The 15,687-nt window shown below is 45.6% G+C and overlaps 1 protein-coding gene across 3 annotated transcripts in view; it reads right to left on the bottom strand.

The window, feature by feature from the left end:
• Nucleotides 1-3,881: 3,881 nt before the first annotated feature.
• Nucleotides 3,882-15,687, bottom strand: part of DCAF17 (DDB1 and CUL4 associated factor 17) — a 30,755-nt gene continuing 18,949 nt past the window's right edge. For all 3 annotated transcript variants that reach the window (XM_083630184.1, XM_083630185.1, XM_083630186.1), the window contains 5 exons: nt 14,106-14,215; nt 12,916-13,003; nt 10,206-10,289; nt 7,739-7,894; nt 3,882-4,479 (listed from right to left, as the gene is read on the bottom strand). In XM_083630184.1, coding sequence (XP_083486310.1) covers nt 4,288-4,479; nt 7,739-7,894; nt 10,206-10,289; nt 12,916-13,003; nt 14,106-14,215 — 630 coding nt within the window. In that variant the 3' untranslated portion in view covers nt 3,882-4,287. The remainder of the gene's footprint in view (nt 4,480-7,738; nt 7,895-10,205; nt 10,290-12,915; nt 13,004-14,105; nt 14,216-15,687) is intronic.

Raw genomic sequence — 15,687 nt, 5'->3', positions numbered from 1 at the left:
TTAAAATACCTCCTAAAAAAACACCTTTCAGAAAAACATTTTTCTGACCCACATTTTCTGCCTTCTCTCCATCTGACCCACAGAAGCTGTCAAGAGCTGGCATAAGTGGGCACCTGCCACAGCCCACTGGTGTTTCCTAAATTTGGGTCTCTCCAGATGTTTTTGGACTACATCTCCCATAATCCCTAGCTAGCAGGACCCCAGCGGTCAGGGATCATGGGAATTTTATGTAGAGGAGGAAAGGAGAGGGGGCTATTCTTCTGCTGTTTTGTTTTACTTATTTATTTGTTTTTATCCCATATTTTATTCTGTGAACCGTCTTGAGATCTTAGGATGAAGGGTGGTACATAAATCTAATCAAACAAACAAACTCTTAACTTCCTGCTTTCAAGTCCTGAGACTTCCTGCTTCAAAAATGTCCCTACGGTCAATTCCTGAACAGAGATTAAATCGGTGGCAGGGCAGTGAACCTCCTTTCTCTATTTACTGCAGATGTCATTCTGCGCTTATGCACATTTTCAAAAGCATGATTTCCTCAATTCTTCCCTAAGCCAAGATTTCACTTTAATGCTGAGAAAGCTGTCTTCCCACAGGGATCGTATGGAAGCTTTTAGTATTTCTCCATTCCTCTCGTATTACTTAACTGTTGAGCAGACCGAATTAATTCGGAGAGTATGATTTCCCAAGTCATATCTCATTAGCATTGGCTTGGTGGGAAGGTAAATGTATCCCATTCGTGACAGCCACTACAGAAATACTCAAACCTATAGTCTCAGAGGCCGCCTGTGGCTTGATAAACAACTAGTATCTGACTTTTAGAAGACATCTGAAGGCAACCCTGTTTAGGGAAGTTTTTGATGTTTTATAGTGTTTTTAATATTCTGTTGGGAGCCACCCAGAGTGGCTGGGTAAACCCAGCCAGATGGGCGGGGTATAAATAATAAATCATCATTATTATTACAGTTAAACCTCGATTGTCAGATTTAATCCATTCCAGAAGACTGTTCGACTTCCAAAACGTTCGACAACCAAGGATCAAAGGGCGGTCTGCAAAGTCAATGGAGGAAAAAGAAAAAAACTCCCCAGAAGCTGTTTGGCTTCCGAAAAATGTTCGAAAACCAGAGCATTTACTTCCAGGTTTTTGGCATTCGGGAGCCAAAACGTTCCAAAACGGAGCCATTCAGGAACCAAGGTTTGACTGTATTATGTTATTATTATTGATAAAAAGGGACCCCTGACCATTTGGTCCAGTTGCGGACGACTCTGGGGTTGCGGTGCTCATCTCACTTTGTTGGCCGAGGGAGCCGGCATACAGCTTCCGAGTCATGTGGCCAGCATGACGAAGCCGCTTCTGGCGAACCAGAGCAGCGCATGGAAATGCCGTTTACCTTCCCGCCGGAGTGGTACCTATTTATCTACTTGCACTTCTTTCAATTTCAGGTGTATGCGTGCAGATTAGTAATGATATATTTTCACCATCGAGTGGCCAGGATATCTGATGAAAATGCGGAGGTGGGAAGAATGGAGAACGTTTTGTAAATCTAAAGCAAATGCTTGACTTTTGATAATATGCCGTAAGAATAAAAGAAACGACGACTCAACATATGAATTTCCAGTTTCATTTTAAAGACAGTCCCCCTCAGACCTTGCCCTGAGTGGAATTTGGGAAATGTTTTGGCTAAAAAGGAAAGCTCTAAAAGGAAGTTTGCACCAAGCCAGTGCAAACATATCTGAGAATGAAAACATACGATCTTGCCAAATTCAGGACAAACAATAGTATGCAACAGCCAAGTTGACTCTTTGGGGTCATTAGCCTCTGATATCCAGTCCACCGCTAGATAGGGATGGAAAGATCTGTCAATTTCAGTTCTCACAGCTCCTCATTTCCCCAATATTAAACTCGGCTCTCCATATTTCTACAGCAGTTTGTGATTAAAAAACAAAAATCCTCATGAAGGTTCTTCAGCATTTTAGTGCAATTTCTCCTGATAAAATTATTTTTCTATGCAGTTCTGACATGTACACACTTTTGCAAGCAATCTAATTTCAATATAGCATTTTTGTATGTTTTCAAGAATATGTTAACGCACAGGTTCCTGACGTATATGCGGTTGTTGCTTTTGTAAACGCTGGCTGGTTGGAGAACGGCGTTTAAAAACCTTGGCAAGCATGAATTTCGAACGATGGTTGTGTTTTGGCTCTCATACTGTTTCAGAACTGGATCGGTTCGGCTTTGAACCCGAACTGAACTGAATCTCTTCTCCTATCCCTATTGCTGTAAAACTGTTATGAAGTTTTAATTACAGGGGCCCTGGCCCAATTATATGTGCGTCTAGAAGCAGACTGCTGCACACTCTGTTAACACCACTTACAAGTCCCGCTTCGTAACTTTACTGAGATACCGTATTGGCCTGAATATAAGCCGCACCCAAATATAAGCCACGCCTTTAAAATTGGAAAAGAAAATTGGAAAGAAAAAATACCTGAATATAAGCTGTTTCCATCCTCGCTGCTCCTGGCTGCATACTGGGAGGGGGAGCTGGGCTGTGTTGCCGACTGTCGTGGTCCAGTCTACAGGCGATCGAAGTCCCGGCTGAGGACGTCGGGACCAGGGGCAAGATGGCGGGGTGGGAGCAGGAACGAGAGTCCAGAAGCCAAGGGTCCGAGGGTCAGGAAGCAGGGAGTCATGAAGTCAAGGGTCCAAGGGTCGAGAAGCAAGGAGTCAAGAAGCCGAGGTCCGAGGATCAGGAAGCAAGAAGCCAAACACAGCAAGGAAGGAAACGAGTTGCTGTGGCAAAGAGCCGAAGGGAAATGCTGACCTTATATCCGTTCCCGGCTCTTGCCACCAGGTGCAGCGAGTTACCAAGCAGCCTCACCTGTGTGGCTGCGCCTTGCCTCTTCAGAACAAACTTAGGAAGGCCCCAGTCCTGCGAAGCCCTACTGGTCCCAGGGCCTGGCTCCTGCCCACACTCCTGACACTGACGGACTTTTTCCTTCCTCGCTCTCTCCCTTCCCGGCCTTGGGGGAGGGGATGGGGGACTACATGCGGGGTGGGCGCCGCTTTGCCGTGCTCCTGACGCTGTTTGTCCTGCAATCCTGGCTGAAAACCTAAGGTTGCGAATATAAGCCACACTAAACTTTTCACGGTCGGAATTTGGGGGGAAGTGAGGCTTATATTCAGGCCAATAAGGTAATTGGCGATAAGTCAATCATCTGTTTGAGGGAAGAGCTCAGTAGCTCAGTCCAGCCCCTGCTCTCCCTTCACATTACAGTCATACCTTGGGTTGAATGTGCTTCGGGTTGAGCACGTTCGAGTTGTGTTCCGCGGCAACCCGGAAGTAACGGAGTGCGTTACTTCCGGCTTTCGCCGCTCACGCATGTGCAGATGCTCAAAATGAAGTCAAGCGCATGCGCTGAAGCGGCAAAACGCAAACCGTGCACACGCTTGTTATGTTCACTTCAGGATGTGAACGGGGCTCCAGAACGGATCCCGTTCGCATCCTGAGGTACCACTATACTGATAGGACTATGTCATCCAGCATTTGCTCATGAATGCTCTAGCATTAGGTCAACTGAGCATGAACTTGCTCTCTACAGTCTCTACTGTTTTATGGAATCTGAAGATGGCTGTACTGCAATTCTATTTGTGGTCTCACTTAAAGAAGATAAACATTTTAAAGAAAACAGATAAATGAAGGAGCGTCTCTACCTCCATCGTCCAGCCCGGATACTGAGGTCCAGCTCCGAGGGCCTTCTGGTGGTTCCCTCACCACGAGACATGAAGCTACACCGAACCAGGCAGAGGGCCTTCTCGGTAGTGGCACCCACCCTGTGGAACACCCTCCCATCAGATTTTTAGAAGACATCTGGAGGCAGCCCTGTTCAGGGAAGTTTTTAATGGTTGATGTTTTATTGTGTTTTTCAAATTTTGTCGGGAATCGCCCCAAGTGGCTGGGGCAACCCAGTCAGATGGGCGGCATATAAATAATAAAATTATTATTACAAATGTGGTTTGAGCTATTGAAAGTCTGTGTGTCATAGAAACTAGTCCATCAAAAGGTATCCTGCTCTTCTGCCTCCTGAAAACATTGCAAATAAACGCAATTTGCATTTCATTACATGTAAGAAAACTTCAAAATAAATATGTAGTGGGAATAAATATGTAGTGTAATATTTTTTTTCATTACAAAAGGATGTATATTTACACAGAGGAAGCTGAGCAACAACTATTAACCAGCTCAAAGAGGTTTACAAACCTTCGGTGCAAAGTCTCTAAAATGGCTAGAACTACAAAAAAACCTCAAAAGTTTTCCCCATTTTTTCACAAAACAGTCGCTCTCCTTTCCCCTTCTTTATGTCTTCATCTTCCTTAGAACTACTGCAGGTCATTTGGTAAACGTAACAGCTGTAGATCCTGCTGGGCTTCTGTTCTATGTGCACAACTATATTTCTGTCAAAGTAAACTTCATGGCTGTATGTCTGCATGGAGAGAACAAAGAAAACAGTAATTTTCATTTCAGGTAGGCAGGGTGGGGAAGGTACTCCTATGACACACAGGGCTTTGCGGTGAACAACACCTCAGATATGACATCCCTCTGCAGCAAGCAAGTTATAACATGAAGCTTGGACTAAGCAGTGAATATAAGCTCTACTCCAGAGTAATGGGGAACCCATGGCTCCCCAGATGTTGTCGGAGAACTCCTTCCATCATCCCAGACCATTGGCCATGGCAGGGGCTGATTGGGACTTGGGGATTAGGTGGAGCCTCAGCTGCATAGCTGTCAACTTACAGATTTGAAAATAAGGGACCAGCAGCCTCCAGAATAAGGGATCAGCAGCCAAAATAAGGGATTTTAGTCAACCAGCAGCCAAACGAAGCCTCAAGCGGTGGTTCCCACAGCGCAGCAACCCAGCAAAGGGGATGCAGCAAGGAAAACCACCGTCACCTCTCCGCTGGGAAGCGCTGAGCAAAGGCGAGTCCCCAGGCAACGCGGCCGATTTGATTGGCACAAGGCATGGAAGCTCCACCCCCCAGTCGTTCTTAGACTCCTTATCGGGTGAGCAACGCAGCCAAGCAACACAGTTGGAGCCTCCCTCCTCCCTGGCCGGCAGGGAGGGAGAGAGAGGAGCTGCTTCCTTTGAAACCTGGGAAATTTAAGGGACATCATCAATAAGGGCCAGCAGCGGGACACGGCGCTGGGATAAGGGACTTTCCCGTCAAATAAGGGACAGTTGACAGCTATGCTCAGCTGGCAGGGCAGGGAGGAGAGAATGAGAGGCAGGAAAGCAGAGACAGAGGGAGGAGTCTGCTCCTCCTGTGACGCAACAGAACTGGCAGCTGCTGAAGGCAAAAAGTGGTTGGATGGAGGCTGCAGCCCGTTGGGGGCGTTTTGTTCAATCCACCAGCAAAGCGCTCATTGTCAACAGGTAAAGGACCCCTGGGCGGTTAAGTCCAGTCAAAGGCGACTGGGGTTGCGGCGCTCATCTCGCTTTCAGGCCGAGGGAGCCGGCATTTGTCCACAGGCAGCTTTCTGGGTCATGTGGCCAGCATGACTAAACTGCTTCTGGCGCAACGGACACCGTGAGGGAAACCAGAGCGCACGGAAACACCATTTACATTCCCGCCGCAGAGGTACCTGTTTATCTACTTGCACTGGCATGCTTTCAAACTGCTAGGTTGGCAGGAGCTGGGACAGAGCAATGGGAGCTCACCCCATCGCGGGGATTCGAACTGCGACCTTCCGATCAGCGAGCCCAAGAGCAGGGGTCAGCAAACCTTTTCAGCAGGGGGCCGGTCCACTGTCCCTCAGACCTTGTGGGGGGTCAGACTATTTTTTTTTTTTTTGGTGTGGGGGAAATGAACAAATTCCTATGCCCCACAAATAACCCAGAGATGCATTTTAAATAAAAGGGCACATTCTACTCATGTAAAAACACCCAGTCTGTGGGCTGGATTTAGAAGGCGATTGGGCCGGATCCAGTCCCCAGGGCTGTAGTTTGCCTACCCATGCTTAAGAGGCTCAGTGGTTTAGGCCACAGCGCCACCCACGTCCCAGGAATAGCTAGAGGAGCAAATCAACCTTCCTGCCCCCAATCAGCCCTCTGGGTCTTTATGGAACAGTGGGGCAACTGTCACATTAGCAGCCATGCCCAACAGGAGATGGGGCAGGTGGTGGGAGGGGCGGCAAATTACTGCACCAGATCCAGCAATCGGGTCCACATCGGGCGCAGTGCCATCACTACAGCAGGGATGCTGTGAGTGGCACTTCCACCTGCTGGCCTGCTTGGAAGGGGGAATTCTGGCAGAAATTGACCAGAAGTTGGCCAGCAGAGTAGGGCTGCGGTTGGATTTTTCTACTGCACTCAGAAGCGTATAATATTGAGCACGTATATCAACTATTTTTTTGGAACATCACTGATGCATACTTGATAAATCATATTTTTTCTTTTTCTTTTCTTTTTTTTTTACCAATGCAAATTCTATAAATCTTAAGTCACAGGCAAGCAATAATGCCAGCTAGTAAGAGTGCACACATTTTTCCAGGTGACTTTTATATGCCCTCTTGGGTTTCCCAAACTTTGGATCTCCAGCTGTTTTTGGACTACAGTTCCTATCATCCCTGACCACTGGTCCTAAAAGATAGAGATGATGGGAGTTGTAGTCCAAAAACAGCTGGAGACCCACGTTGGGGGGGGGGGGACTACTCTAGCCAGATCTCAGAGAATCCCAGCCTTCACTTCCTTCTTAAATAAAAAAGTACTGTATTTTTCGCTCTATAGGACATACCTTTTCCCCTCCAAAAATTAAGGGGAAATGTGTGTGCGTCTTATGGAGCGAATGCAGGCTCCTTGGCTTCAGCAATGGCAACGCGAAGCCTCCGAAATGCAGAGGGAGCGCTCCCTCCGTGCTCAGGAGGCTTCACGCTGCTTTCGCTGAAGCCTGGAGAGCAAGAGAGGGGTCGGTGTGTACTGATCCCTCTTGCTCTCCTGGCTTTGCTTCGCTGGAGAGGTGCTGCGCAGCTTTCGCTCTCTGTGCAGTGCCCCTTCAGCGAAGCGGGAGGAGAAATGGAAGGGGCTCGGTTTCTCCTGCGGCTTCGCTGAAGGGGCGCTGCGCAGAGAGGGGGAGAATTTTTTTTCCCTGTTCTCAAAATATTGTTGTCTCTAGGTAAACCTGAAAACTAAAACACCAAGTATTGCTGATGGAGCCTTCGTAACAGTGATGAACAAGTTACTCAACCCCAATATTAGAGAAGGTTCAGTGTTTTATGTTGTACTGTTCAGTGTTTTATAGAGCTGACCTTTAAAGCCCTAAATGGCCTCAGTCCAGTATATCTGAAGGAGCATTTCCACCCCCAACGTTCTACCCAGACACTGAGGTCCAGCTCCGAGGGCCTTCTGGCGGTTCCCTCACTGCGGGAAGCCAAGTTACAGGGAACCAGGCAGAGGGCCTTCTCGGTAGTGGCGCCCGCCCTGTGGAACGCCCTCCCACCAGATGTCAAAGAGAACAACAACTACCAGACTTTTAGACGACATCTGAAGGCAGCCCTGTTTAGGGAAGCTTTTAATGTTTGATGCATTACTGTATTTTAATATTGTGTTGGAAGCCGCCCAGAGTGGCTGGGGAAACCTAGCCAGATGGGCGGGGTATAAATAAATAATAACAATAATAACATAGAAAAGAAAATAACATAGTCTTATACACGGAAAAGTATGGTACGTTAAGTGGGATTATACTCACCACATCCCAAGATTCCGCAAACGGAATGCTCTTAAGTCGAGTCCCATACTCGTTGCAGTGGAAGTCGAGGTGGGCGGCCCCATCTGCTCCTATCTGAGTAACTGCCACAACGGACAGTAAATTCAGTTCATCTTCATAGTCCACAATTTTGAAAGTCTTATTAAAAACAGGAGCTCGGGTTACTCAGAAAGTTAAGTTGTTTAGCCACAGTTTTTAAAAACATCTCCTAGCTATTGCGCGGGTAAAAACAAACAGACGGAAGACAGGGAACCAGGCAGAGGGCCTTCTCGGTAGTGGCGCCCGCCCTGTGGAACGCCCTCCCACCAGATGTCAAAGAGAACAACAACTACCAGACTTTTAGAAGACATCTGAAGGCAGCCCTGATTAGGGAAGCTTTTAATGTTTGCTTTATTACGGTATTTTTTAAAAAAATTGGAAACCGCCCAGAGTGGCTGGGGAAACCCAGCCAGATGGGCGGGGTATGTATAAATACATACATACATACATACATACATAAATAATATTATTATTATCATTATCATTATCATCATCATCATCATTATTAGAGAAACGGCTGTAATCTATAAATGGTCCTGTCAACAATTGCTGCCTCTTGCTTTCCAGCCATTTGAGTTTTTGATACTTTTCACTTGGAGCCTCTAGAAGCATGATCTCTCTGTGTGTCTTAGTTGCAGTGCAGTCCCCAAATCCAGGAAAATATTTTAAAGTGTTTCACGGTGAAACGGGCCCAATTCAAAGTGCTGGTTTTGACCTATAAAGCCTTAAACGGCTCAGGTCCGCAATACCTCAAGGACTGCATCTTCCCATATGAACCTACCCAGACCCTGAGATCCTCTTCTGAGGCCCTTCTTCGTGTGCCTCCTCTTCGAGAGGTCCGGAGGGTGGCAACACGAGAACGGGGCCTTCTCTGCAATGGCTCCCCGTCTGTGGAATGCTCTCCCCAGGGAAGTTTGCCTGGCGCTTTCATTACACACCTTTAGGTGCCAGGCAGAAATGTCTCCTTTTTAACCAGGACTTTGGTTGATTTGATTGACATCCTATGCCCTTTTAAAATGTGGTTTTTGGGGGAGGGGTTATTGGGTGGTTGTTTTTATTCCGATTATATATTTTGTGGTTTTATATTTTGATTTTGTTCTGTGAACCGCCCTGAGACCTCTGGGTCTAGGGCGGTAGATAAATCCAATAAACAATAATAATGGTAATAATTTAAACCATAAAACCCAACAGCAGGCATACAATGGGTAAAATTCCGCCTGCTTGCGTGTTTTCTCTCTCTTTCTAAATTTGGTAACTGAATATAAATGAACTACAGGTTTTAAAGGCCATGGAGGAACCCTTGCCATGTTTTTCACCCAGACGGTATTCATTTCCATGGAAACAAGGCTGCAGATAGTTTCCAGAAGCGGAGGAATTAGAATTCTTGTGGCTGTGTCATCTCAGCTCCAGTTCCTGATGGGAGGGTGAAAAATGGGTTCCAAAAATAGTTTCTAATGATGCTGGGGGCACACTGTTCAGATCTGTAGTGTTTTGCCTAGGTTGTTTACCGTCCTTTTCCATGAACCGTAGGCTTGCAAATAGCAGAAAATCGGTCGCAGGCATTGCAGTCAAACCGGACAGTCAGATAACCAAAATGCTCACCGGCCAATTAGATTCCCTGTACATTTCTCAATATCTAGGACAGTGCTAGCCTGACATTTCTAAAGCATAGCCTAACATTTCGCTCGACTAGTATGCCCCATGTGTCATCCCTCCCCTGCGAACAGGGAACACAAAAAGCTGTATTTTTAGCGGAAAGTTAGTTTCCCAGGTGTGTGCTGGCAGATTCCTAGCTCACCAGTGGTGGACTAGAAAACAAAGAGATCAAAATGGAGGGAAAGCAAAAGCAAAAGGAATTGGTATACAGTGGTACCTCGGGTTACAGACACTTCAGGTTACATACTCTGCTAACCCAGAAATATTGCTTCAGGTTAAGAACTTTGCTTCAGGATAAGAACAGAAATTGGGCTCTGGCGGCGCGGCGGCCGCAGGAGGCCCCATTAGCTAAAGTGGTGCTTCAGGTTAAGAATAGTTTCAGGTTAAGAACGGACCTTCAGAACGAATTAAGTACTTAACCCGAGGTACCACTGTATAGCAGAGTTCCTGTCATTCCCGGCTTGAACTCAGATACATTTGACAACATTTAAATTAGCAGGGTGTGTGTGTGCGCGCGTGTGTGGTTGTACACACGAGTAAGTTATATTTTATATGCACACACAAACGTTTGCATAAAACTATGCTGTACTCAGAGAAGACCCACTGAAATCAATGCACCTAAATCAGTTATGCCCATTGACCTCAATGGTTCTACTCTGAGCAGACCTAGCATCAGATACAACACAAGTTCTACAAAGCCAAAGAGGCTCATTTCACGAGCTGCCTTATTCAAGACGACAGAATTTTTTGTTACCTCTTGCCCAGGGTCATCATCCAATAGTGTCATACGTTTCTTCACAACTCGGCCAGACGCTGTTACCGTTACAGAGTTCTTAACCTTTGAGATTAAAATATGGAGACAGGAGAGAGAGAGAGAGAGAAATGAGACAAATAGTAAAATTAAGGACAACGCTAACTGAAGTTTTCATTTACTTTTTTGTTTGTTAAATATGGATTTTCAGCAGGTTTCTACTTAAGGACAGGTTGGTTAAAGTTTCAAAACGATTTGAAAAATGCGCACTGCATCTAGAAAAAACACAGACACCGTCTTCTTGGGCGTCTTTGCTGAAAAGATTTAAAGGATAATTACCAAGCATTCAGGAGAATAATGAAGTCAACAGTACATTCTCAACCGCTACAGCAAAAATACAGACTAATAGTCACTGCACTCCAGAGAAGCAGCTTTTAAGCTTGCTGGGTATTTATTTATAGCACAGAAAAGCTAGATAAAGATTCTTTACTGTTGTTTATTCAAAACCACATTCAAAATACTGTTTGAGCTGTTTCTCATCCTCCCTTTATTAGCTATGTTATTTCTCTCTCATAACTATGTCCTAGCTCATTAAAAACAATACAATTCAATGTCACAGTAAACAACATTTAATGGTTTGTTGTGAATGTGCCGATCTAAGCTGTTTGTTTCCTCCCTGCTTAGCATTATGTCTGAACCAGGGATTAAGATTTGTTCCACAGAATCATACAAGTTAGAAGGGATCCTAAGGGACATCTAGTCTAACCCCCTGCATACAGCAATCACGGCTCAAGAATCCCTGACAGAGGGCTATCGAAGCTCTCTATAAAAACCTCAAATGAATCCACTACTTTCTGAGGTAGTCTGCCCATTTTGCTCCAAACAAACCATGTTCAGGAAACCAAGAACAAACCTTGGCTACAGGCTGTGGTTTGCTAGGAGTGAAACAAACCATAATCCCTGTTTTCGGACAGGATGGTAAGCCAGTTATCGTGTCCCATCCCCCTCCCACCAACGCACACGGAGAGTAGAGCTAAGATGATGCAAATTGCTTATGGCTTACTGCAACACGCAACACAGACGTTCAAACAGAGAAGCGGACACGGAGCAATGGATCCAAACTACAAGAAAGAAGATTCCACCTCAACATTAGGAAGAACTTCCTGACAGTAAGAGCTGTTCGACAGTGGAATTTGCTGCCAAGGAGTGTGGTGGAGTCTCCTTCTTTGGAGGTCTTTAAGCAGAGGCTTGACAACCATATGTCAGGAGTGCTCTGATGGTGTTTCCTGCTTGGCAGGGGGTTGGACTCGATGGCCCTTGTGGTCTCTTCCAACTCTATGATTCTATGTCGCTGACTGCTCAGTGTTTAGATCTGAGCACCTCTCACGTGGGGACTGTGGTTTGGTAATTAATGTTTCTGCAACATCTCACAGCTCTTCCCCCATTCCTGCTATAGATCAGGAGGTAAATAGCGTACAGGAAGCAAGAGCCATGGAAATCCAGGTTCTAAGCATGAGTGAGGAACCTGTGGCCTGTCATATGTTGCTGGGCTCCTGATCCAATCTTCTCTGACCACTGAACATGGAGGGCTAGGGCTGATGAGAGTGCCCAAACTAGAAAACATTTCTTCTTTTTAAATAGCTTAAAAACCCTGTTTGAATACCCTGCCTTCACGTTTCCAAGCTTTGCTCTACAACCACGAGGAGTGGAAGCCTGTATGTTTCCAAAACAAAATCTAGTTCTTAGAAAATAAACAATACAGTAGTACCTCTGAAAACGAATGGAATCCGTTCGACTTCCAAAACGTTTGGAAACCAAGGCACGGCTTCCGATTGGCTGCAGGAAGCTCCTGCAGCCAATCGGAAGCCACAGAAGACGTTCGGGTTCCAAAGAACGTTCGCAAACCAGAACACTCACTTCCGGGTTTGCGACGTTCTGGAGCCAAAACGTTCGACTCGCAAAGCGTTTGGGATCCAAGGTACGACTGTAATAACAATAGTTATTTTTAGCTCAGAGACTAAACCATTTAGCAACTTACACACAAGAGGCAAATCCCATCTTTCTCTGATGTTAGCAACGTTTTCTTGATAGGCTTTGACAGCACGCATTTTCTCCTCAAGGAGGATTTTCGAATGTAGCACCGCTATAATTTCAAAGCTGCCTGACCCCTTATCTGAAAAAGCTGCCCTATATGTCGGTTTGTGAGCTGCACCTAAACTTCAGGTCTTCAGATGCAAGTCATGAATAACTCATGGTGAGTTTCTAGGTCTTTTCAATGGTACGTTTTTGTGATCTGCTTCCATGCAACAACTTTCAGGTGCAATGGAAACATTTTAAAGCCACACATCCCTAAACAGTTAACAGCTTCAACATAGGACCAAGCCTGCCTCTTGCTACACAATGGCCACAAGGGACTGATTCACACTCATGAATCTTCATCAACTAATAACCATCCATGCATCCAGCTCAAAGTTGTCTCCACTGAAAGGTACTGACACAGGTGAACAGAGAAGTTTTGACTGTGAATGAGTGAGGAAGCTGCATGTGTGAACCAGCCCTAAATGAGAGTTAATTTCTCCCCATCTGAGCTAGAGCTGAAATGAGAAGAATGGTCTCTACAATATACAAATTGCACAAATAAAAGTTTAACAACAACAACAACAACAACAACAGCAATAACAACAACAATCCAGGTTTGTTGTTATATTCTCACATTATTTCTCCTGTTGGCCTGTATGACAAAGTCTTCCATAACTTCCTGCTGTTCTGCGTTATTTTCAGATTCCTTCAGCTTCAAAACTCTGGTTGAGAAAAATGAAACCAAGAGAGTCACGTTCACAGGAAGGTGTAACGGGGAAATAAAACACTGATTTCACAGCCACTACGCATTCTGAGATGGAGCGATGGAGTCAGGAACCAGCACATTTTTAATAAGCACATATATGGCATCTCTTGGGTGGTGGAATCAGAACCTGCCATATGTCAGACCATACAATGCTGCTTCTTGTGTTTCTGTGTGTAATGGTGGTATCAAAGGGCATGATCCAGGACTCTGTTGCATACATGCGAGTGCACACGCAGGTAAAACATTTCTACTTTAATTCTTTCGTTCTGAGAAACCAGAAATTAATCACCTCTGAAAATATAAACTGGAAGATCTAGCTATGGGGTATTGCTATAAATTCATGTTGGGTGATTCAAGATCATGATAAACAATGAACCTCCAATAAAGATGATAAACAGGATGCCTCCAATAAGCTTGAAGGCAACAAGCCACCATCGATACATGCCTCAAGCATGTAGTATCCACGTATATACTGCCTCTGAACATATAGGTTCCATTTAGCTATCACGGCTATGAATTTGCCTAACCCTTTCCCAAACACATCTATAAGGACACGGAAACCTTGGCCAATCAGACGTTCAGCTTGGACAGCTAAAGGTAAAAAGGTAAAGGACCCCTGGATGGTTAAGTCCAGTCAAAGGCGACTATGGGGTTGTGGCGCTCATCTTGCTTTCAGGCTGAGGGAGCCGGTGTTTGTCTGCAGACAGCTTTCCGGGTCATGTGGCCAGCATAACTAAACCACTTCTGGCACAACGGGACACCATTACGGAAACCAGAGCGCACGGAAACGCTGTTTACCTTCCCGCCAGAGCGGTACGTATTTATCTACTCACACTGGTGTGCTTTCGAACTGCTAGGTTGGCAGGAGCTGAGACAGAGCAACGGGAGCTCACCCCGTCATGGGGATTCAAACCGCCGACCTTCTGATCGGCAAGCCAAGAGGCTCAGTGGTTTAGACCACAGCACCACCTGCGAGCTTGGACAGTGAATCCCTCAATGAAGACTAAAGAACGACGGAGTCACAGGTAGGCACAGGCTACTTTCACAGCAAGACTTACTTAATCAAACTTGGTCCCACATGCAGCACTCTTCCAGACGTGTCTGGGTGGAAAGATACCCAGTCAGGTTCCAACGAGGAACATTCCATATCCTGGATACCGTTCTTTGCCTGGAATGGTGAAACAAAACATGTAAGTTATCTCGAACAAACACAGAAGAGACTCCTCTATCTAATGTACACTGAGAAGTTATAACACGCAATTGTATTCTGATCTTCCTAGAAGGAAGTATGGGGTGTTGTTCAATTTTAGGCATTTTAACATTGGTTTCCACAGTCCAAATTTGCCCCACTTCTCACAGAATGTTGTTCAATATCTCATGCCAGAATACAACCCATTTGGCCAACCTCGCAGTTCTGTTTTCAACCCATATTGACCACTAAGAAATCTATTCCTGGGGGTGGGGGCACAAAGAGTGTAAAATTTGAAATAAAACATGCAATTTTCCATCTAATTTATTACAAGGGTACTTTACCAAAGTAATTTAAAAAATGGATGAGCTACGACAGGTATGAGCCCTTCAGATTTTGATGCCAAAGCAATTAGACTGAAACACAATTTAATGCTTGCCCGTATAAATTGCCTACTAACTGGATACGACACATTCCCTGAATATTTATTTTTTATTTTTTTTAAAAAAATCAGAGGTGGGGAACCTGTGGCCCTCCAGATATTGTCATGCTCCATATCGCATCAGCCCATAGCTGTCAACGTTTCCCTTCTTTAAAGGGAAATTCCCTTATTCCGAATAGGATTCCTCGCAAGGAAAGGGAAAAGTTGACAGCTATGCATCAGCCCCAACAAGCACAGAGCTGCAATGTAAGTTGCAGTACAAAGTGGGCACCACGTTGGGAAAAGCTGCTTTAAATACTGAACCCACTATTTTCACCCTGCTGCCTCCAAATATTACTGTAAGGTTGCAAGCAAGATGGGCAGAAGATGCACATCTTTGCAACAGGAAAACAGCCGCTCAAAAGTATGTGGCATGCGTCTTGCTCACATCCTGGGATCTTATCCCTAGATTTTGTATTCATGTCTGTGCTTAATCCAACAATACAAGGATGTTTCCTTATATAGTAGTACCTCGGGTTACATACGCTTCAGGTTACAGACTCTGCTAACCCAGAAATAGTACCTCGGGTTAAGAACTTTGCTTCAGGATGAGAACAGAAATCATATTCCAGCAGCGCAGTGGCCAGTGGTGTAGCATGGGTTGTCAGCACCTGGGGCAAGGCAAGTAATTTGCGCCCCCTAACCCGTGGATTTGCGCCCCCTAACCCATGGATTTGCCCTAATCCCAGATGTTGCGCCCGGTGCGGCCCGCACCCCCTGCACCCCCCACGCTACGCCACTGGCGGTGGCAGCGGGAGGCCCCATTAGCTAAAGTTAACCTCAGGTTAAGAACCGTTTCAGGTTAAGAACGGACCTCCAGAATGAATCACAGTACTTTTCGCTCTATAAGACGCACCAGGCCATAAGACGCACCTAGTTTTTGGAGGAGGAAAACAAGAAAAAATAATATTCTGAATCTCAGAAGCCAGAACAACAAGAGGGATCACTGTGCAGCGATCCCTCTTGCTGT

This window comes from Podarcis filfolensis (assembly GCF_964270895.1).
Source record: "Podarcis filfolensis genome assembly, chromosome: 1".
Taxonomy (NCBI): Eukaryota; Metazoa; Chordata; class Lepidosauria; order Squamata; family Lacertidae; genus Podarcis; species Podarcis filfolensis.
This window is presented reverse-complemented; position numbering and strand designations above follow the sequence as displayed.